Source organism: Dermochelys coriacea, chromosome 2 (assembly GCF_009764565.3).
Source record: "Dermochelys coriacea isolate rDerCor1 chromosome 2, rDerCor1.pri.v4, whole genome shotgun sequence".
In the NCBI taxonomy this organism is placed as follows: domain Eukaryota; kingdom Metazoa; phylum Chordata; order Testudines; family Dermochelyidae; genus Dermochelys; species Dermochelys coriacea.
The window spans coordinates 236,833,917-236,856,799 of record NC_050069.1 but is presented as its reverse complement, the minus strand read 5'-3'; the positions used below and the strand labels follow the sequence as shown (position 1 = coordinate 236,856,799).

The window sequence follows — 22,883 nt, the reverse complement described above, 5'->3', positions numbered from 1 at the left end:
AAAAAAAAGAATTTCTTGCTATTATTGGTATTTAGGCACCCATGAAAAAGTTAAGAGTACATCAGGACCCAAAGATTTTGGACCACCTTGTCAAACAGAGGACAGATGCCCTCTATAGAAAGTAATGTCACATATCTTAGTAGTGCCTCCAAATACTCTGATCTTCTCACCTCTCATCTCTCACATAACTGAACTTGAGCCAATTTACATATTTTTGATCTAGACCCTTATTTCTTTCATATCCTAGACCAATGGTTCTCAACCTTTCCAGACTGTATCCCTTTCAGGGATCTGATTTGTCTTGCATACCCCAAGTTTGACCTCACTTAAAAACTACTTGCTTACAGAAATCAGACATAAAAATACAAAAGTGTCACTACACACTATTACTGAAAAATTGCTTACTTTCTCATTTTTACCATACAATTATAAAATAAATCAGTTGGAATATAAATATTGTACTTGCATTTCAGTATGATACTTAAGCCTGTTTTTCACTTGTGAGCCTTGTCTGATGCCAGAGTCCTGGGTGGCAGGGCTGAAGCCCAAGCCCCGCCGCCCAGGGCTGAAGCATGCAACTTAGCTTAGCAGGGCCCCCGTGGCATGGAACACCAGGCAAATGCTTGCCAACCCTAACATCGGCCCAGCACTTGTGACCCCCCCTAAACCTATCTTGGAGCACCCACTTGGGAGTCTCAACCCCCAGGTTGAGAAAAACTGATCTAGATGAGTTGAGTACCCCCTGCAAGACCTCTGCGTACCCCCAGGGATATGTTTACCCCTGGCTGAGAATCACTGTCCTCGTTCGTCAGGGCAACTACATGTCCATACTAGAGCTGGGTTTGTTTTCCTGATTAAATTCTGAACACTAGATTCCTCTAGATCATTCATATATCTCGTGTAAACACTGTGCTTTGAAAAGTGAATGACACTATATCCAGTAAAGGTAGGATATTCACATTGTTACACTCATGCCTGTGAAAGTATTTTCTTTTGGAACTTCAGTAACCATCACTGCAGCTCTAACTTCCATCAGCAAATATAGGCATTTTAAATCCACATACATCTTTTTAATAGGGCATCTTGCAATTACTTATATGAGAGCTTAAAAAGAAGAGCCTACCTAAAGGCATATTGTGACTATACAGAAATTGGGGAAAGGACATTGTTGTGAGCTCCATTTAGAAACAAAGGAAATGGGTAATTGACTAAAATGAATAAGAACATAAGAACAGCCATACTGGGTCAAATCAAAGGTCCATCTAGCCCAGTATCCTGTCTTCCAACAGTGGTCAATGCAAAGTGCCCCAGAGAGAATGAACTGAACACGTAATCGTCAAGTGATCCATCCTCTGTTGCCCATTCCCAGTCTCTGTCAAACAGATCCTAGGGACACTATCCCTATCTACCCTGTTCTGTAGACAACAAGCTCAGTGTTTTTAAAGATATCCACCCACACTACAATGCAACTCTTCTAACATACACTTTGAATCTCAGTTCATGCTCATAAGTCAGTGCTGAAGAAAATTTATGCAAAGTAAACGAACCCTGCACAGAATCAATATATAATTTAGGAATTGTTGAGTGTATACAACCAGTGCAGCATGCAAGAGCAGCTTTTCCATCTATGCAAAAGCTCTTCCCTTCTTCCAAGCTTCCACCTCAACTGAAATGTTAGACTTTGGTGTATAAACATACACGCAGCAGCAGAGTGTGCATGTAAGGCTGGACCTCGGTCCTGTAGCAACCCCAGCAGTCCACCAGAGAACCACCATTGTCCTTGCCTCTGTTTCCCTTAGTTGATTCCAGGATGGAACCTATATCCATCAGTCTTTGTCTGTAACTCCAGTCCTCCAGCTGGCTTACTTGAGTCTTTCCCCTCCCTGGGCTGAAGGGAGTCTGGCCCCACCCAAAGTTCTACCAACCCTGTTAGAGGAGCTTCGGTCAATGGTCCCAGGAGTTTGACTTTCATCTCTAGGCCTCCTCTAACCCCCTTTCTGATGTTGCCCCTTTGCAGGTTCCTCCCCTTCCGTCTTCGACAGGCAGAAGTAAAGTAAATTAAAGGCAAATTCCAATATTCCTGTTATTGTCCCCATCCCTAATCAGGGCATATGGGGGGAGGAGGGGCAGGGGTAGATAAGGAGACCCAGGCACTGCCCTGTTCTTTAGATTACACTAGCAAATAAGGAGTCAGTGAGTTAGGAAATTCATTATATTTGGATATTAATCAATATCCTAGCAGTCCAATCCCTTTAAAGGTGTGGAATATGAATGGCCTCGGATTATCTTACTTTGGGGAAACTAATAATTCTTGCAATGCAATCATTGCTACTATGAACCCCAGAGCTGTTATATGGGACAAGAAGCTCTGTGTTTCTAATATAGGAGAAAGGGGAATTGGTAGCTCTGGCAAGCTTAACTTATATATTATAATTCCATCTCAGTGTAGTTCTGTGCATGTTCTCTGTTGTATTGTTTGAGGGAAATGTTGGAAATGATATTAAATGGTGCATATAAATGAATTTGTAACAGGAAGAAATTATTAGAGGTATAGCCTGAGTCATATAACATGGGTCATCCTGAGCGGATAGGTAGTTGACTCTGATATTGTAATGAGCCCAAATTCAACCAAAAATAAAAACTCTAAGGGGACAGATTCTCATCTGGCATAAATTGTCATAGCTCCACTGACAGAGCTATGACAGTTAACACCAGATGAGAATCTCTCTTGGGGTCTTGTTTTGTTTGGGTTTCCTGTCCAGGGATTATGATAACTGAATGGAGCTGACTTGTTGTACCAAACCTGTCAGCAGTGGGGCTGACTATATGGGACTGGACCTGGTAATACTACAATTAATTCTGTAACACAGGACATGATCTGGTGGCAGTTGAGCGGATGGTGCTGACTTCACAGGCAGGGCCAGGCCACAGCCAAGCTGACTTTATGGAAGCATACTTGGCAGTAGCAGAGCTAGTGGACTGATTTCACTGGACCAGGATCTAGCACTAGCAGGCCTGGAGAAGATGACTTTGCAGAATCAAACAGCCAGCCACAGACTGGAGCTGGACCTGGTGGAGCAGACTTCACTGGATGGCAGTGGACAAGCTCAGGAGAACCACTTCCTCGTGCTTACTTGACCACCACAGAGTCTACCTGGATTAATGAGTAAGCAAGGTTTGGCATAGGTTAGGATTGTGTCGTGAATAAGAGTTTTGGGCCCCCGACGAGCTGGCAATTAATTACTGAGAATGTGGAGTCAGCCACGTCACTCAAATTGTTTGTGTCTTGCTCATTTCATTTTTCATGTAAATAGAAGTTTATCTTCTTTCCTCCACCTCCCCCAATAAAAGGTATTTGTGGTTTCATATTCCCAAGGATTCCTGAATGCTTGTCAGTGGGGAAGAAACACCTGCAACAGTGGATTTAAAGAGGATTTAAACTATCAGTTCCTAAACCTGGGAGTGGATAAGAGTTTTAGGTGGGGGCTCAAGCCATTCTAGTTCATTTAAAAAGGACTCAGACAAAAATGCACCAGGCCTTTACCACTGCTAACGCCACCTGGCTGCAGGGTTATGTGACTGCTATTTTACAGCGATTAATTTTGAAAATTTTTAAATCTTCATTTTATTGTTAAGTGACAATTGTTTAAATACACTTTTAATGTGATAGTTGCTATAAAAGTTCAACTTAGTACATTGGAATTAAAACTAACTTCCTCCTGGTGAACTTCATTCCTAACTTATATACCATATGCCCATCATCTCTCTGAATGGGAATGCAAATACTACACAAACAGCCTTTGTGATGATAGCCAGGCACTTCCAGATCCAGTCAGAACTTGGCAGTATAAAGAAGAATGAAAACAAAATATAACATGAGTAGTACCACAGAAACCAGCTTAGCTTATTCTCCTAAGCCCCAGTTCCCAATAAAGTAAATAGAACTTCAACAAAGTACCTAAAGACATGCTAAATATGGATAGTTTGGTGAATCAGGACCATAGTGCATAACATTAAATATATGCATAAGTCTTTGCAGGATTGGGGCCTTAGCTGGCATTTCTTGACTTCTGAGTACCTAACTGTGCAACTTTAAAGGTCTTCGGATCTATAGTTTTAAATGATGGCAGTACATAATCCCTTAAAAGTTTACATGAACAAATTACTTTTTCTAAAATATCTGCCTTCATATTCACACCTTTGTGAATCACAACTGCTCTCCTTCCCACACTGATCAATGTCAATGGATTGGAGCAGTTTTACATCTCAACCATAACAAGGCACACATCTTCTAATACAATACAGTTTGTTTTGTTTGCTTTTAAATACATTTTATACTCAGAGTCTAGATATTTTAAATGTTCCAATAGCTTTTATTTCATTTTAATGACTTTTCCTCTCGAGAGAAAATGCATAGCCAGTTACCAGCTCCATTCTTTCATTCCAATTTTCTGTCATTACCCAGTGTAACAGACAGCTTTCTTATGCAAATTGTCATTGTTCTCAGTATGTTTGCTGGGTCATAGAGCTCCTCACTTCATGTTAATTACACAAGATTTCCCCCCCCCCCCCCCCAAAATCATGCTGTACCAACAAGATAAAGAACACAAAAGGAATCCAAGAGAAAATTCAGCTAAGTGACAGGAGAAGGAGTGGGATATAATTTTTCAATTTCTACTAGTTGAAAACACTGCTCAAAAAGGAAAAGATTGTTCACCAATTCATTGCTGCTTTATTTAGATTTTTTTCCTTTGTAAGAAATTTATTTTGAGCGAAATCAACATTTCTTAAGCCAGTAAAACTATAACTGAATCTGTCTTCATCTAATTTAATGAAAATGGAATGTTGCAAAGATAACTCTCTGCCTGGGAAAAATGTCTATTTTATCCCATGTCTGACTTCGGAAACACTCATTTATTCAGGCCTTAAAGGTAGTCTACAAATCTGGAAAAACTGGGCTTGTTCCCTTTTCTGCTTCCTTAGGATGTATAAAGAAAGCTGGACAGGAATTTTAGAAGTGGAAAGGACAGGAGATGCTGGTTGAGTTTTTAATATTAAAAATTCAGGTTCTGTCTGGCGTTCTGTATACACTTGACTTTTTGAGAAAATGCCAATCACTTACTACACTACCATGGATGCAGCTTCACTACTACCAATGATAGTGAAAGTGGGAGGTTCCCACTCCCCGCAAAAGAGTCTATAATATATGTAATAAAGTAAAGTAATAAATTATTATTTGTTTTACAATAGTATGTACACACATATATACCTGGTCAGTATTATGTGAAAGAGTTAAAAATTGCCACAATACTAAGTGTCATCCTTCTCTTTATTAGGATTATAAAACCTAACGTAGGTTTCAATGAAAGGAGAAAAAAAATGTCAAAGCACACTAATGTTAACTGAATGGGAAGCAAACTATTTTGTTCACTCCACTTCAGGCTTGGAATCTGATTTAAATTAACAAAGAATGCTTCTCTTGATATTTTCTCTTAATGATATTATCTATTTAACACAACTATTAGAAGACTATAAAATTACCATAAGGGGTAAAACCTCATAGAATTGGAATGGAGTTATTCTGCTAAATTTATATTAGGCAACTAAACAGATGCCTCCAACAAACTTTTTTCATTAAGAGAAACTTTATAAATTCAAATCAAGTCTGTTGTCTGAATCAATCTATACAATTTCAGTAACATTTCAGTAAAAAAGTAAAATTTCAGCAAAGACTATGTCAGAGACAGAAGAAGAAAAAAAGAGAGAGAAAAAAAAAAGAGTTTTACAGCTTATTCTGAGATTTCCTGCCAGGATACTGAGGTAGTTGTCTTGAAGAACATGACACACACTTTTCTACCACTGTAACTGTCAGATTCAGTAGACTGGACAATCGCTGTTCAGGAAAGCCAAATGGAAATCTATTTATGGACAGTGGCTGAAGCTATTAATTTCAATAGTGTGGTATGCTGTATGCACATGTAGATCATCCCAAACTAGCTAGTAAATATGTGCAAGCTTTTATTCATTTTTGAGTAAACTGGAAGTTTTCAAGAGAGTGCTGCGAACAACAGGAATATTATATGCAGAAATGTTTGCAATAAGGTGAACGTGGCAAGTTTATCAAAGCAGCATATAAGATGAAACTGTAGGAATGCCAGAGACAGCCTACAAATTGCTGGGACACGTTCCTTTTTTTTAAAACAAAACTTTACCTAAAGGCACCCAGTTAAAACTTTCATTAACTATCAGCATTTTGGACACATTTCTGATTCAAATAATCATCAACCATGTGGGCTGTCAGCAGATTTAAAACATCTGTCCTTCTTAACAGGATTAAAATACATTCAGTCTGAGATTTTCAAACATAGGTGCCTAAATCATATTAAAGTGCCTAAATAAATGGCCTGATTTTCAAAACTGCTGAATATCTGTTATCTCTCACTGAAATCAACTGGTTTCAGAGTAGCAGCCGTGTTAGTCTGTATTCGCAAAAAGAAAGGGAGTACTTGTGGCACCTTAGAGACTAACAAATTTATTAGAGCATAAGCTTTCGTGAGCTACAGCTCACTTCATCGGATGCATTTGGTGGAAAAAACAGAGGAGAGATTTATATACACACAGGATTTCCAGGTTTATGGATCTTGGGTAGCAGATAGAATACCCCAGGTCGGGGCTCCAGGACGCCCCATCATCTCAGGCATTGGCACCCTGACAGCAGGATTGTCTGGCTATGTAGACTCCCTCCTCAGGCCCTTCGTTACCAGCACTCCCAGCTATCTTCGAGACACCACCGATTTCCTGAGGAAACTACAGTCCATTGGTGATCTTCCTAAAAACACCATCCTAGCCACTATGGATGTAGAAGCCCTCTACACCAACATTCCACACAAAGATGGACTACAAGCCGTCAGGAACAGTATCCCCGATACTGTCACGGCTAACCTGGTGGCAGAACTTTGTGACTTTGTCCTGACCCATAACTATTTCACATTTGGTGACAATGTATACCTTCAATCAGCGGCACTGAGATGGGTACCCGCATGGCCCCACAGTATGCCAACATTTTTATGGCTGACTTAGAACAACGCTTCCTCAGCTCTCGACCCCTAATGCCCCTACTCTACTTGCGCTACATTGATGACATCTTCATCATCTGGACCCATGGAAAAGAAGCTCTTGAGGAATTCCACCATGATTTCAACAATTTCCATCCCACCATCAACCTCAGCCTGGACCAGTCCACACAAGAGATCCACTTCCTGGACACTACGGTGCTAATAAGCGATGGTCACATAAACACCACCCTATATCGGAAACCTACTGACCGCTATTCCTACCTACATGCCTCTAGCTTTCATCCAGATCATACCACTCGATCCATTGTCTACAGCCAAGCGCTACGATATAACCGCATTTGCTCCAACCCCTCAGACAGAGACAAACACCTACAAGATCTCTATCATGCATTCCTACAACTACAATACCCACCTGCTGAAGTGAAGAAACAGATTGACAGAGCCAGAAGAGTACCCAGAAGTCACCTACTACAGGACAGGCCCAACAAAGAAAACAACAGAACGCCACTAGCCATCACCTTCAGCCCCCAACTAAAACCTCTCCAACGCATCATCAAGGATCTACAACCTATCCTGAAGGACGACCCATCACTCTCACAGATCTTGGGAGACAGACCAGTCCTTGCTTACAGACAGCCCCCCAGTCTGAAGCAAATACTCACCAGCAACCACACACCACACAACAGAACCACTAACCCAGGAACCTATCCTTGCAACAAAGCCCGTTGCCAACTCTGTCCACATATCTATTCGGGGGATACCATCATAGGGCCTAATCACATCAGCCACACTATCAGAGGCTCGTTCACCTGCGCATCTACCAATGTGATATATGCCATCATGTGCCAGCAATGCCCCTCTGCCATGTACATTGGCCAAACTGGACAGTCTCTACGTAAAAGAATGAATGGACACAAATCAGACGTCAAGAATTATAACATTCAAAAACCAGTTGGAGAACACTTCAATCTCTCTGGTCACTCGATCACAGACCTAAGAGTGGCTATACTTCAACAAAAAAGCTTCAAAAACAGACTCCAAGGAGAGACTGCTGAATTGGAATTAATTTGCAAACTGGATACAATTAACTTAGGCTTGAATAGAGACTGGGAATGGATGAGTCATTACACAAAGTAAAACTATTTCCCCATGGTATTTCTCCCTCCCACCCCACCCCCCACTGTTCCTCTGAAATTCTTGTTAACTGCTGGAATTAGCCTACCTGCTTGTCACCATGAAAGGTTTTCCTCCTTTCCCCCCCTGCTGTTGGTGATGGCTTATCTTAAGTGATCACTCTCCTTACAAAAAGAAAAGGAGTACCCGTGGCACCTTAGAGACTAACAAATTTATTAGAGCATAAGCTTTCGTGAGCTACAGCTCACTTCATCGGATGCATTTGGATGCACCGATTTGGATTCATCGGATGAAGTGAGCTGTAGCTCACGAAAGCTTATGCTCTAATAAATTTGTTAGTCTCTAAGGTGCCACAAGTACTCCTTTTCTTTTTGCGAATACAGACTAACACGGCTGCTACTCTGAAAACTCTCCTTACAGTGTGTATGATAAACCCATTGTTTCATGTTCTCTGTGTGTGTGTATATAAATCTCTCCTCTGTTTTTTCCACCAAATGCATCCGATGAAGTGAGCTGTAGCTCACGAAAGCTTATGCTCTAATAAATTTGTTAGTCTCTAAGGTGCCACAAGTACTCCTTTTCTTTTTTTGAAATCAGCTGGGTACACAGCACTTCTGAAGATCAGGCCACTTATTCAGGCACCTAAAAACGGATTTGGGCATGCCTGAAAATCTTGGCCTATGTAAAATATATTAGAGTTGCTTGGTTAAGAAGTTAATCATTCAAATTGGGAGCATTTAATTTAAAACAAATGTGTCTGCAACACATAACAGGCATGAAGGTTAAAAGAAAAATGCCTATGATTACCTTTGCCTTGCGAAAATGGTAGACTACCAGCATACTTATGAAGTCCAACAGCATACAGAGTGTTTGAAATGAGATGATAGCAAGCCGTAAATACTTGTCCTCCTGTGAATAGCAGGGAGTATCATCTGTACAGTACGAACATCCTTCCCTGCAGGGTAGGCAGGTGTAGACTTCCTCAGACATCTCGCCTCCGGAGAAGTGATTATCTGTATGTTTTCCTGAAAGTATCAAATGGGGGAAGTAAACCATCTTTAATTCCATGGCACAGGCAGTTCACACATACAGGAGCAAAACACTTCTCTGTTGACCTTTCTCCCACTCCCCATTTTCCTCTCTCACCTAATTTACAGGACAGCTAGCAGGGATTGTTCAGGTCGCTTCACCTGGGAAATGCAGTCCAGTTTAGAAATCAGAGGAGAGCAACCTCTCATGCCAAATGTTTTCCCATTATTCTTAAAAGGGGCTCAGATTGTAAAGTTAGTTCTGTGAAGGCAACTGGTGAATGACAGAATTTATTGCATCAGAAGCCTGGAGCATGGGGGAAAAAAAATTTATATTTACTGAGACATGAAGGACCAGACCCTGCTAGCTTCTTAATACTCAGAGTACAGACTCTGAACTGACTTTTTATTGTTCCTTAATTCCATAAAGATGTTATCTATGGAGTTAATTACCTTCAAATTAGATAAAACCCTATTTGATTAACAATTGTTCCGCACTCTATTGGGTGATTACTCTGTTCCTTACCCAAAGTGGAACTTGTTCTTGGGTACTGTACCTAGTTTTCATTTACAAACACAAACCATACGAGCAGGAAGTCTTGTAAGTATGTTAACATTTCGTCTCTCTCAGTGGTTCTCAAACTTTTGTACTGGTGACCCCTTTCATATAGTAAGCCTCTGAGTGCACCCCGCCCTTATAAATTAAAAACACTTTTTTATATATTTAACACTATTATAAATTCTGGAGGCAAATCAGGGTTTGGGATGGAGGCTGACAACTCGCGACCCGCCATGTAATAACTTTGCGACCCTCTCAGGGGTCCCAACTCCCAGTTTGAGAACCCCTGGTCTATCTAAATCAGTGATTCTCAGTTTTTTTCCATACTGTGATCTTTTTTTCCACACCATGAAACCCTCTCAAATGTCCTTCTATTCAGCTGGATTCTTGCTGGGATACCCGCCCCCTCCACCTAAAAATTTAGCAATATAGCCAGGGTATGCAGGTCATGACTCAAAGACACCTGTTTGCAATCCCCAGGATTAGAGCTTCTGATCTATATACAATCTGTTAACATTGGCCACAAACAGTATTTTTATTTTTTTTTTACTTTGACACTCCTACACGGAAAAAAATAAAATGTTCACAGAAACAATTTGCACAAATTTCAAACCTTATGTCTACATTATACATCGCTTTCAGGGGCATGTAGCATAACTATGGCTGCACGCCACAGTGAAAAACACACTGTGTCCACACCACGGACATGTGTCAGTGAAAGGCTCTGGCAGAGGGGAGGCAGCGGGGAAAGGCTAAGCCTTTTCCCTCCTGCTTCACCCCTCCCAAAGCCTTTTGCCACTGACAGAGCTTTCCCTGTGGCTGGGAAGGGTTCCAGCAGCAGGAGGCAGTGGGACACCACGGTGCTAAAAATAGCAGTGTAAACAGGGGGCACGGCTTGACCAGTAGAGAAGGTGAAGTATATATACTTCAGGTACACACTCATACCCTTCAGGTGCATCTTTACTGTGCTGGCTTAATCCATGCCTCACCGTTTACACTGCTGTTTATATCCATGCTAGGAGTCTATGTGGGTATGTATACTGTACACCACTGAACGAATCCTGCAGTGTAGATGCACCCTTAGTATATAACAGTTGAAGAAACCAAGTGAACTTCTGCAAAATTTATCAGTGGCATAGTGGCAAGTTGGGAAGTGTATGAGTCAGGAGGAAGAATTTAGGGGATCTATCAGCAAACGTCTGCATGATAGGTGCAGGCATGGACATTGCAGATAATTCAGAATTCAATGCAGCAAAGTAGAAAGGAAAAAGAGAGATGTAAAAAAAAATAAAAATAGTAAACCGAACTTGCTGGAAGTGCTATATACAAACTCTAGGTAGGATTTAGGGCTTCCATAAATAACTTTTGGAAAATTTAATGCAAGCTCCAAGCAATTTAGTGTCAAAATAAATGTGACACCTTTCATCACTTTTCACAAGAGCTGGGAATTGCTCCAGTATCTTCTATCAAAATTACCCTCCTGCAGCAATGTATGCAGTATGACTTGCATCTGTTGGTTCCTGCTCTTCATTCCAGTGTGTGTGTGTGTGTGTGTGTGTGTGTGTGTGTGTGTGTGTGTGTGTGTGCGCGCGCACGCGCGTCTGTGTGTGTGTGTGTGTGTGTGTGTGTGTGTGTGTGTGCGCGCACGCGCGTCTGGCTAGTAAAGAACTCTTGGAACCTTTGGAATGAAATTCTTTACTAGCCATATAGATTTATTTTATCTCCACTGTTGTAAGGATAATTCTCTCCTCCTGTTTTCAGGTGTGTGAGAGCATGTGCACAGTCTGTAGGAGGTGAGCACAGAATGCATATGTTATGGGTCTCATCCTATTGTCTTAATCAGAATTTTACCTCTGCAACTCAATAAACATTGCCATAATATTCTGGTATTTGCAATAGGGCTATCAAGTGATTAAAACGTTAATTGCAATTAATAGCATGATTTAAAAAATTAACCATGCTGTTAAACAATGGAATACCATTTAAATATTTTTGGATATTTTCTACATTTTCAAATAAATTTATTTCAATTAAAACATAGAATACAAAGTGTACAGTGCTCACTTTGCAAATATTTATAATCAAATAAGATACTGTAAAAACCAAAAGAAATAATATTTTTCAATTCACCTAATACAAGTACTGTAGTGTAATCTCTTTATCATGGAAGTTGAATTTACAAATGTAGAATTATATAAACAAAATTGCACTCAAAAATAAAACAATATAAAGCTTTAGAGCTTACAAGTCCACTCAGTCCTACTTCTTGTTCAGCCAGTCACTCAAACAAATTTGTTTACATTTTCAGGAGATAATGCTGCCCGCTTCTTATTTACAATGTCACCTGAAAGTGAGAACCAGCATTCGCATAGCACTGTTGTAGCTGGCGTCTCAAGATATTTACGTGCCAGATACACTAAAGATTCACATCTCCCAACCTGCTTTACCTACCGTTCCAAAGGGCTTGCGTCCATGCTGATGATGGGTTCTGCTCACCAGTGATCTAAAGCAGTGCAGACAGACACATGTTCATTTTCATCATCTGAGTAAGATGCCACCAGCAAAACGCTGATTTTCCTTTTTGGTGGTTCGGGTTTTGTAGTTTCCACATCAGAGTGTTGTTCTTTTAAGACTTCTGAAAGCATGTTCCACACCTCATCCATCTCAGATTTTGAAAGGCACTTCATGAAATATATGGCAGAATGCAGGTAAAACAGAGATGGTGACATGCAATTCTCCCCCAAGGTGTTCAGTCACAAATTTAATTAATGTATTATTTTTTAACCAGCATCAGCAGCATGGAAGCATATCTTCTGAAATGGTGGCCAAATCATGAAGGGGCATACAAATGTTTAGTGTATCAGGCCAGTAAATAACTTGCTGGTTACAAAATTGTCATGTGAATGTCTGTTCTCATTTTCAGGTGACAATGTAATTATCTCCTGTAAATGTAAACAAACTTGTTTGTCTGAGCGATTGGCTGAACAAGAAGTAGGACTGAGATTGTTTTGGTTTTGAGTGCAGTTATGTAACTGCAAAAAAATCTACATTTGTAAATTTCATTTTCACGATAAAGAGTTTGCACTACAGTACTTGTATGAGCTGAACTGAAAAATACTATTTCTTTTATCACTTTTACAGTGCAAATATTTGTAATAAAAATAATAAGAAAGTGAGCACTGTATACTCTGTATTCTGTGTTGTAACTGAAATCAATATATTTGAAAATGTAGAAAAACATCAAAATATTTAATAAATTTCAATTGGTATTCTATTATTTAACAGTGCAATTTAAACTGTGATTAATTTTTTTAAGCGCAATTAATATTTTTAGTTAATCACAGGAGTTAACTGTGATTAATTGATAGCCCTGATTTGCAATATTCCCTACATTTAGTGTAGGGGCTACCCTAGATAATCTCTCACTTTTCATAGTAAGAATGTAATGGGTTGGCAGTGTCCAGGAACCCATATAGGAACATGGGACTTCTCTGTGGAGCCTCATCCTAAATGCAGGTACTAAAGCCCTGAAGAAATGCAGAGTACTAGTGACTCATGCAGACAAGTGGATTTTATTAGCTCCAACCAGGATATAAGAGGAACTGTAGTCTCTCTCTGACCCAGAGAGAAGAAAGAGATGGGAGGCAGAAGTTCCCATGGGGTGAGAGAAGGGAAGCTAGAAACAACCAAACTTGGGTCAGCTGCAGAATCCAACAAATGTGATCTCACCAACTGTTAGCTACCCAAGATGGATGAGAAGTCATTGCCACCAAAATCAGCATTGACTTTAATTTTGTTCCAAAGTCCATTAATCTGGCAGATTTTCTGAACCCCAGAATTTCTCTTCATTTCCACATGTCCCATCCATGTAATTCTTCCTGTCAGCATTCTGGAAGCTCTGCCAGCATTAGGGTCAGAGTGAGTCTCTATTTACTAACCTTTGGATAGACCAATGAAGAACCAGCAGATCCACATCACTCCGCTCCTCTATCACTTTTCCTATATCCCATCCATCCTCACATCCAAATTAATAGTATACTATTGGTTTTCAGAGTTTGCTATGAGCTAGCTCACCCTGCCTCTGACCTCATGTCCACCTATTCTCCAAGCTCTCATCTGTTCCCTTCTTATTTTCCATAGATGGGGGGGTCACCTTTCACTTGTTCTACCCATCTAGCTAGAAGTCTCTCCCTTCTTCTCAGTCACTTGATCATCTCTTTAATCCTCACAGTTCTAGTTTACAAGCAAGCCCTTCCTTAATGTATTCTGTATTGTGGCCACTATATAAATAACAATAAAATATATTAATATCATAAATGCTGAAAAAACAGCATTTACACATTTACCAGAATTAAGAAATTTACATTTTTATTTACATCAGATATTGGCTATGAATTAAAAGTTTTGCATGATGTAAAAACAAAGTATTACAATTTTTTTTTAAATCTTTAACTTTGACAAATTGTCAAAAATATATTTTAATCCGTGTTCTCAAGCATTTATTTTTGTATGTTTTTCTTGGAAGCTTTTTTTCATGTCTATGCATGTCACATGTTATAGAGATAACAGCTGATAAACAGCTGCATGTTACAGCAAATATCCCAAGGATATGGCTTTATAGTGCAACAGCAAACGTTGGTTTAGCCATATCTGGTGAAATGATTCCAGTTGTCTTTAAAGAAAGGTCATTAATATGCATCTAAGGCACTGCTGGCTTTGAGTAATTATGTGATGAGTATCTTTTGACTTAAGAAAGATTCTTCCTCACAGTTAATCTGCAGATGATATATATTGGGCCTGGCTGAAATTTTTCAAAATTTGACAAAAAGTTTCCTATTATCAACAGTCACAAAACATTGCCACTTTTATATGCATACACACAGTCTCTCTAACAGATGTTCCTATTTATTGTCATGGCTGCCTTTGAACAAGAGATTTGTTGGGGTGGGGAGTTTAAACCCAACCTATCCCCGAGGTTACATGACCTGAAGGACTGCAAGACGGCAACATTTCCCTCTGCATATGTGCAAAAATGAAGAGTTCCACGTTCTATCCTCTGACCAATTGTTCACCCACTTGAGGGATGCAACATCCACTCAAACTAAGAGCAGCTCAAGTGATGCATAAAACAGGAACACTTCACTGCAGCACTGGCAGGAATGGGGCTCCCTGTGCCACACTCTTGTGCTGTTACAGCAACATCCTGGGCCCAAACTTGGCTCCAGCAGGAGACTTTTCTGCCCAAAAGTGGCACTGGCTGGGGACTGCTAAGAAAAGAAAACAGTGCAGTGAGTAGGCAATGACTGGGAGCCAGATCCTGCTCTATTTAAGTCAACTGGAGTTTTGCCTTTCACATCAACGTGCACAGGACCAAGCAGATAGAAAGTGCTGAAAGAGTTAGAAATAAAGAGAGAATAAGGAAGGGCCACAGAGAAGGAAAAGACTACAGGGACAGTGGAAAGGAAGAATAAATTGAGCGAAGGGAAAAGAAAAGTTTAGCTGAAAGGAAAGGGAGAAGGCATAGACATGAATATAAAGATTTATTGAGAGAATGTGTGAATATTAAAAGAATAAATATGAAGCTTAAAATGGCTGCATCAGTATAGAAGTCTTGAAGAGATGAATAAGGTTGGTCTTAGAAAAGGGAAAATAAAAATAAAGGAATTTTAAAAAATTAATCTGCAGGGGAAGAAAAATCCTAATCAAAACTGAAAGTATGAGGAAAAGGCACCCAGTTACTGTACACAATAAAAAAAGAAAAGAAAAAGAGTGAAGGAGGAACAAAAGTGTATTTATTTTTATTGATTTACTACCAAAATATTATTAATAATGAGTATTTTCATACACAAATAGATATCCACACAAACCAAAACACACACAGGTACCTATACATACATAGAGAGAGAGAGAGAGAGAGAGAGAGAGAGAGAGAGAATGAACAGATGCATACATCCATGTATTCACAAATAGAAAGTGGTATGGGAATAATGTGTCTCCCTAAGGCACAAGCTGGCCCATCAACTGTAAGCTCTTTAGAATAAGGACCTGTCATATGTCTAAAATACCTAGCACGTGTGTGCGCGCGCGCACACACACACACACACACACACACACACACACACACTAAAAGAACAGTAATGTTGCAACATCAAGCACATAAAAGTTAGGAAATGCCATTGTGTGTACAATCTTAATTCAGCCCCCTTGTGCATATGCCATCTTCAGTTACATGATCTCATAGCAATTTTTCCTCAATTCAACCTGAGGCAGACTCCCACCATAGGAAATTTCAGGCCAAGTAATTAAAGTTTGGCAAAGTTATAAACCTGAAAACACAGTCTTACAATGAAAAGGAGTACTTGTGGCACCTTAGAGACTAACAAATTTATTAGAGCATAAGCTTTCGTGAGCTACAGCTCACTTCATCGGATGCATTTGGATGCACCGATTTGGATTCATCGGATGAAGTGAGCTGTAGCTCACGAAAGCTTATGCTCTAATAAATTTGTTAGTCTCTAAGGTGCCACAAGTACTCCTTTTCTTTTTGTGAATACAGACTAACACGGCTGCTACTCTGAAACCAGTCTTACGATGGGAAGTCTTGGGCAATCTTAACAGGCATCACTACCAGAGCTGCTTTAATAATTTTCAAAAATATTCTAAAACCTCAGAAAAGAGTATGCTCCATCCTAACATACTGAAAAAAGAAAGATACAGCACACATTTTGGAGACCTTAGAGCAAGGTCCTAGGCACTCGGAAGTTTTTCAACCAATGTCTGGAGGACTCTTCATTATCACAAAAGGGAAAATAAATAGCCTCGGCAGTGATTTGCAAAGAATTTCTCTGTCAATTACTCTATTGTGAATCATTATTAGCTCACTGACAATCTAAGTTTAACCCTGAAATCTAAGTATTACCAGGATCATCACAGAAATATTCACCAATTGTTCTACAGCAGGTCTTCAGCTAGAATTAATTATTTTTCTTCTTCTTTGTATCTCAGCATGTAAAACATTTCCTATTCTTGTTATGTGAAATGTAATTATCCAATCAGTATTTGGCCAACACATCTGGAAAGTGCGAATCCTAAAATAGTTAAACTTGGTGCCTGCTCTGAAGTACTTTAGGAATCCAGAAAAAACCTCAGTAAATTACATGAAACCTGACTGGTAATCAGCACGTGAATGAGTTATGACTGGCATCAAACCACTTGGCAGAACTGAAGATCCCACCAATGAAGCCTATTCAGAGGACACAAAGAAATAGACTTTTAAAATCCCCACAGCATATAAAGCAATAAAACAGATTAAGGAAATGTTTTGTAAGGTTTCTGAGGTTTTCTTTGCCTCATTGGTGATGTTTACAGCACTGAGCATGCTGCCCTCATTTCAATGCATTTTAAATACTAACATTAAACAACAATGAGAATACGGTAGAAGGCTAACTATGGCAAATGCAGAAATGAAAAGTCAGTCCTGAAATAACTCAGAACTCAGATGACAGACTGTACAAAATGGCTGTATATCAGCACTTATTCTAGAATCTCCTTTCTACTCTGCTTTTATTTTTGGCCCGTCAAGATTAACGCCTGAAACCAAGGCCTATTGATGGTCAATGTACTTTTAATTTAAGTGAGTCCTACTTTAATTTTCTCATTTTAGCCTTCCTGTATAGTTTATTTATTGAAGATGGTCACTCACTGCCCCAGTAGAGATCAAGGACCTTGTCTAAGTACCATCATCTACAACGAACAGCATTATTTGTCCCTGCAGCAGATGAATATTGAATACTAAGAGTACCCAGGGAAGCCATAAAATGCACACATTTACATCAAATTTTGTTGCGTTACTAGATATTTTGGGGGGATTTGATTATATTTCATTCTTTGTCACACAAATGCATGTTTCCCCTATGCTTATCGCTGTATGTGCACATGTGAGTGGGAGGTTCTCACAAGTCACAGACACAACCACCATTAATTTTGAATGTACATAAGGTTTTAAGCAATACTTATACCTGTGATCTGTGCCTATACTTCTAGCATATTCTATAAACTCAAAGAGTCTCATTCTATTTTGTAAATCATAAACTTAGGCTCCCTAGTTATTTCACTAACTATAGTTATCAAGCAAATTTCCCAAACTTGCAACAGCATTAGCTCATGCACACTTCTAGAAGTCCTGTCTGAAAACATTTTCTTGATAATGTGACTGTAGCATCCCTACATTCTCTCTCTCTCTCTCTCTCTCATTCTCACTCACACACACACACACACACACACACACACACACACACACACACACACTCTTAGAATATACCAGACATTTTACAGAACAAAGTACTGCTTCTGCTCCTTCCCCTAGTGACCATACACTAGTGTAAATTAGGAGCAATTCTAGCATCAACACAGTGTGAGGAGTGAAATGAGATCCACTACTGCCCCAAAGAATTTGCCATCTACAGCCCTAAACCTGGGAAAGACATACACATACACTTAATTTTATGCTCACACTGACTCTCACTGAAGTTGACAAGACTCTTCACAGGTGTGAGCAGGGTCTGCCTGTGTGAAATCTATTGCAGAATCAGGACTTAAATTTAGATATAAGAGTAAGATTCTGGGATTCTCCCATCTGCTGTGGTCCTGCTGCTGCTGCAGTAACATAGGAGAGGCATTAGAGCTCTGGAACCAGCTGGGGAGAATTCCCTCCGGTATAGGTTTTGCACAATGCATCTTACTCTGCTTTACAAATCCCCTGCCAGAAGCACTAACATAAGGGACATGTCAGCATGAGGTGAATATAGGGGGTGGAGTAAGGTTGCCAACCCTCCAGGATTCTCCTAGAGTCTCCAGGAAATAAAGGTTTCAGAGTAGCAGCCGTGTTAGTCTGTATTCGCAAAAAGAAAAAGGAGTACCTGTGGCACCTTAGAGACTAACAAATTTATTAGAGCATAAGCTTTCGTGAGCTACAGCTCACTTCATAGTGAGCTGTAGCTCATGAAAGCTTATGCTCTAATAAATTTGTTAGTCTCTAAGGTGCCACGGGTACTCCTTTTCTTTTTGCAGGAAATAAAGATTAGCCTTTAATTAAAGATTATATCATGTGACAAAACCTCCAGGAATACATCCAACCAAAATTGGCAACCCTACGGTGCAATAGACAGACCCCCAGCATAGAATCATAGGACTGGAAAGGACCTTAAGAGGTCATCTAGTCCAGCCCCCTGCAACAAGACAGGACTAAGTATTATTTAGACCAGTGATGGACAGCCTGTGGCCAATCAAGGTAAGCCACTGGCGGGCAAGACAGTTTGTTTACATTGACCATCCACAGGCATGGCCACCCACAGCTCCCAGTGGCTGCGGTTCACCATTCCTGGCCAATGGGAGCTGTGGGAAGCAGCATGGGCCACAGGCTGCATAACATTGATTTAGACCATCCCTGACACAGGGTTTGTCTAACCCGTTTCTAAAAACCTCCAGTGACAAAGATTCCACAATCTTCCTAGGTAATTTGTTCTAATGCTAAACTGCCCTTATAGTTTCAAAGTTTTTCCTAATGTCTAAACTAAATCTCCTTTGCTGCAATTTAAGTCCATTATTTCTTATCCAGTCCTCAGTGGTTAAGGAGAACAATTTATCCTCCTTCTCTTTATGATAACCTTTTATGTACTGGAAGACTGTTACATCCCCTTCTCAGTCTTCTCTTCTCCAGACTAAACAAATCAATATTTTCAGTCTTTTCTCATAGGTCATGTTTTCTAGACCTTTAATCATTTTTGTTGCTCTCCTCTGGACTTTCTCCAATTTGTCCACATCTTTCCTGAAGTGTGGTATGCAAAACTGGACACAATACTCCAGTTGAGGCCTTATCAGTGTTGAGTAGAACAGAACTACTTCTCACGTCTTTGCTTACAACACTCCTGATAATACATCCCTGAATGATCACTTTTTTTGCAACAGCATTACACTGTTGACTCATATTTAGTCTGTGATCCCCTATAACACCCATATCCTTTTCTGCAGTACTCCTTCCTAGGCAGTCATTTCCCATTTTGTATTTATGCCATTGGATATTCCTTTCTAAATGTAATACTTTGCATTCGTCCTTGTTGAACTTCATCCTATTTATTTCAGACTATTTCTCCAATTTATCAAGATCATTTTGATTCTGTTCTCCAAAGTGCTTGCAATTCCTCATAGTTTGGTATCATCTGCAAACTTTGTAAGTATACTCTCTATGCCATTATCCAAATGATTTATGAAGATCTTGAACAAAACCGGACCCAAGACAGATTCCTCAGTGACCCCACTTGATACGCCCTTCCAGCCTGATTGTGCCCGGCCAATCCTGAAGGAGGGATAGCTCAGTGGTCTGAGCATTGGCCTGCTAAACCTAGCGTTGTGAGTTCAATCCTTGGGGGGGCCCATTTAGGGATCTAAGGCAAAAATTGGGGACTGGTCCTGCTTTGAGCAGGGTGTTGGACTAGATAACTTCTTGAGGTCCCTTCTAACCCTGAGATTCTATGAACCAGTGATAACCACTCTCTGAGTATAGTTTTCCAACCAGTTGTGCACCACCTTATAGCAGGTTTGTCTAGGCTATATTTCTTTAGTTTGTTTATGAGAAGGTCATGTGAGACTGTATCAAAAACCTTGCTAATGTCAAGATGTATTAAATCTACTGCTCTCCCCCATCCACAGGGTTTGTTACCCTGTCAAAGGAGGATATTAATTTGGGTTGACATGATTTGTTCTTGACAAATCCATATCACCTTATTTTTTTCTAGGGACTTACAAATTGATTGTTTGATTATTTGCTCCATTGTTTTTCTGGTACCAAAGTTAAAATGACTGGTCTATAATCCCTTGGATTGTACCTATTCTCCCTTTTATAGATAGGTTCTATATTTGCCCTTTTCCAGTTCTCTGGGATCTCTCCCACCCTGCAGGAGTTCTCAAAGATAATCACTCATGGTTCAGAGATCTCTTCAACCAGTTCCTTAAGTAGTCTTGGAAGTATTTTGTCAGGCCCTGTTAACCTGAAGATACCTAACTTGTCTAAGTAATTCTTAACTTGTTCTTTTCCTATTTTGGCCTCAGATCCTACCCCATTTAAACTGATGTTCACTATGTTTGTCATTCAATCACTGCTAACTTTTTTTGGTGAAAACTGAAAGAAAATAGACATTTAACGTTTCAGGTGTTGCTGCATTTTCTATTATTGTCTTTCCCTCCGCATTGAATAATGGGTCTATCCTATCATTGGTTCTCTTCTTGTTTCTGATGTATTTGTAAAATGTTTTCTTGTTATCCTAAATGTCCCTAGCTAGTTTAATCTTCTTTTTTTTTTTTTTGCCTTGGCCTTTGTAATTTTGTTCCTACATATTTGTGCTGGGGTTTTTTCTATCCATTCTTCATAAATTGACCTACTTTCCACTTTTTGTGGGCCTCTTTTTTGAGTTTCATGTCATTGAAGATCTCTTGGTTAAGCCAGAGTGATCTCTTACCATATTTCCTATCTTTCCTGTGCATTGGGATAATTTGCTCTTGGGCTCTTAAAAATGTCTCTTTAAAAAACTGCCAACTCTCCTGAACTCTCTTTTCCTTTAGATTTGCTTCCCACAGGATCTTAACCTACCAGGTCTCTGAGTTTGCTAACATCTGCCTTCTTGAAGTCCATTGCCTTTATTCTGCTGTTTTCCCTCATACTATTCCTTAGAATCAAGAAATCGATCATTTCATGATCATGTTCACCCAAGCTGTCTTCCACCTTCAAATTCTCAACCAGATTCTGTCTGTCAATATCAAATCTAGAATAGCTTCTGCCCCCTAGTCACTTTCTCCACCTCCCCAGGTAGTCCTGTAAAGATTCAAGGCAGCTGGGGACATGCTATTTTAACGTAGGCAGCTCTCCAGGCCTGTCTAAGTTACTCCAGGGCCCAAACCAGCCCTCACAGCAGCAGCCTAGATTTGGGAGGGCACAAAGCTGGCTTAAAGCCACCTTCACCCCCACTCCTCCTGGGCTGCAGTGCAGCTCAAAACCTGACCAAAGTTTCAAAGTGATTACAACAGATAAAAAAGGGAAAATTAGGCAGAAAGAAGAATTATATTTATAATTAAGATTGTGGCATCAGTTATCAAAAGCAAAATTTTGAAAGCTTTTAAGGGGGACCACTACATATATATATATATATATTATTTATTTATTTATTTACCACAAGATTTGGAGATCAAAAGAACATTCTGAAAATAAAAATTTTATCCCATAACAACCTTGGAGAAATGTTTAAAATTTTTGTTTTCTCTACTATAAGACTATTATACAACTAAATAAAATTTGACCATTTATTGTTAGTGTTTGCTGATTAATTCTCAGTGCTGGAAAGAGGAAATGGGGGCAGTTTCCCCTTTATCAAACTTTATATGGAAGTAGAGTTATGTGTGTCAAATGTGATTGTTTTAATTTCTCTGGAATTAACCTCTCTCAGAGATCATTCAAATCCATACGGGGCTCTCGGACACAGTCTCTCAGATTAGGCAGTTTACAAATGAGCGATACCTTCTTTAAGAAAGTGAGTGAGCCAACTGCACTGGAAAAGCAGAATGGTCCTCCTCATCCACCTAAATCCAACACTGGGTGTAGAAAACCTTTCCAACTACCAGCCTGACCCAACCTCTAATTGCTATGCAAAATCAATGAGAAAACAGTGACTACACCAAGCTCCAGCAATGCATGGCATCTGCCAACATCTCCAATATCTTACAAATGGGCTTCACCCAGGGTCCTGGCATGGAGACAGCCCTCATTAGCACTACCAGATGATTTCCTCCTCACAATGGTCAGTGGCTCAGTGCTTATATGACTCAGACCCTCTGCTGCTTTCAACACACCAAGCATAAGATATGGCTGACTGGTTGGAGTAGGCAGGTTAGTGCTATCGTGGTTCAAATCAGTCCTATCCAGTAGGACTCAGAGGTAATGGACAGCTGTTCCCCCTTTCCCCGAAACTCTCACTCCTAGAATTCCTATCGGCATCTATCTTGTTTCCTGCTTCTTCACTGTCTACATGAGATCACTTG

General features: G+C 39.9%; 1 protein-coding gene across 1 annotated transcript in view; it reads right to left on the bottom strand.

Moving 5' to 3' along the window:
* The window catches only part of GPR158 (G protein-coupled receptor 158), a 329,341-nt gene that overhangs the window by 140,772 nt on the left and 165,686 nt on the right, over positions 1–22,883 (bottom strand). Inside the window, exon 4 of the mRNA XM_038393446.2 lies at positions 9,018–9,235. Within this exon, the coding sequence (XP_038249374.1) occupies positions 9,018–9,235 (218 nt within the window). The remainder of the gene's footprint in view (positions 1–9,017; positions 9,236–22,883) is intronic.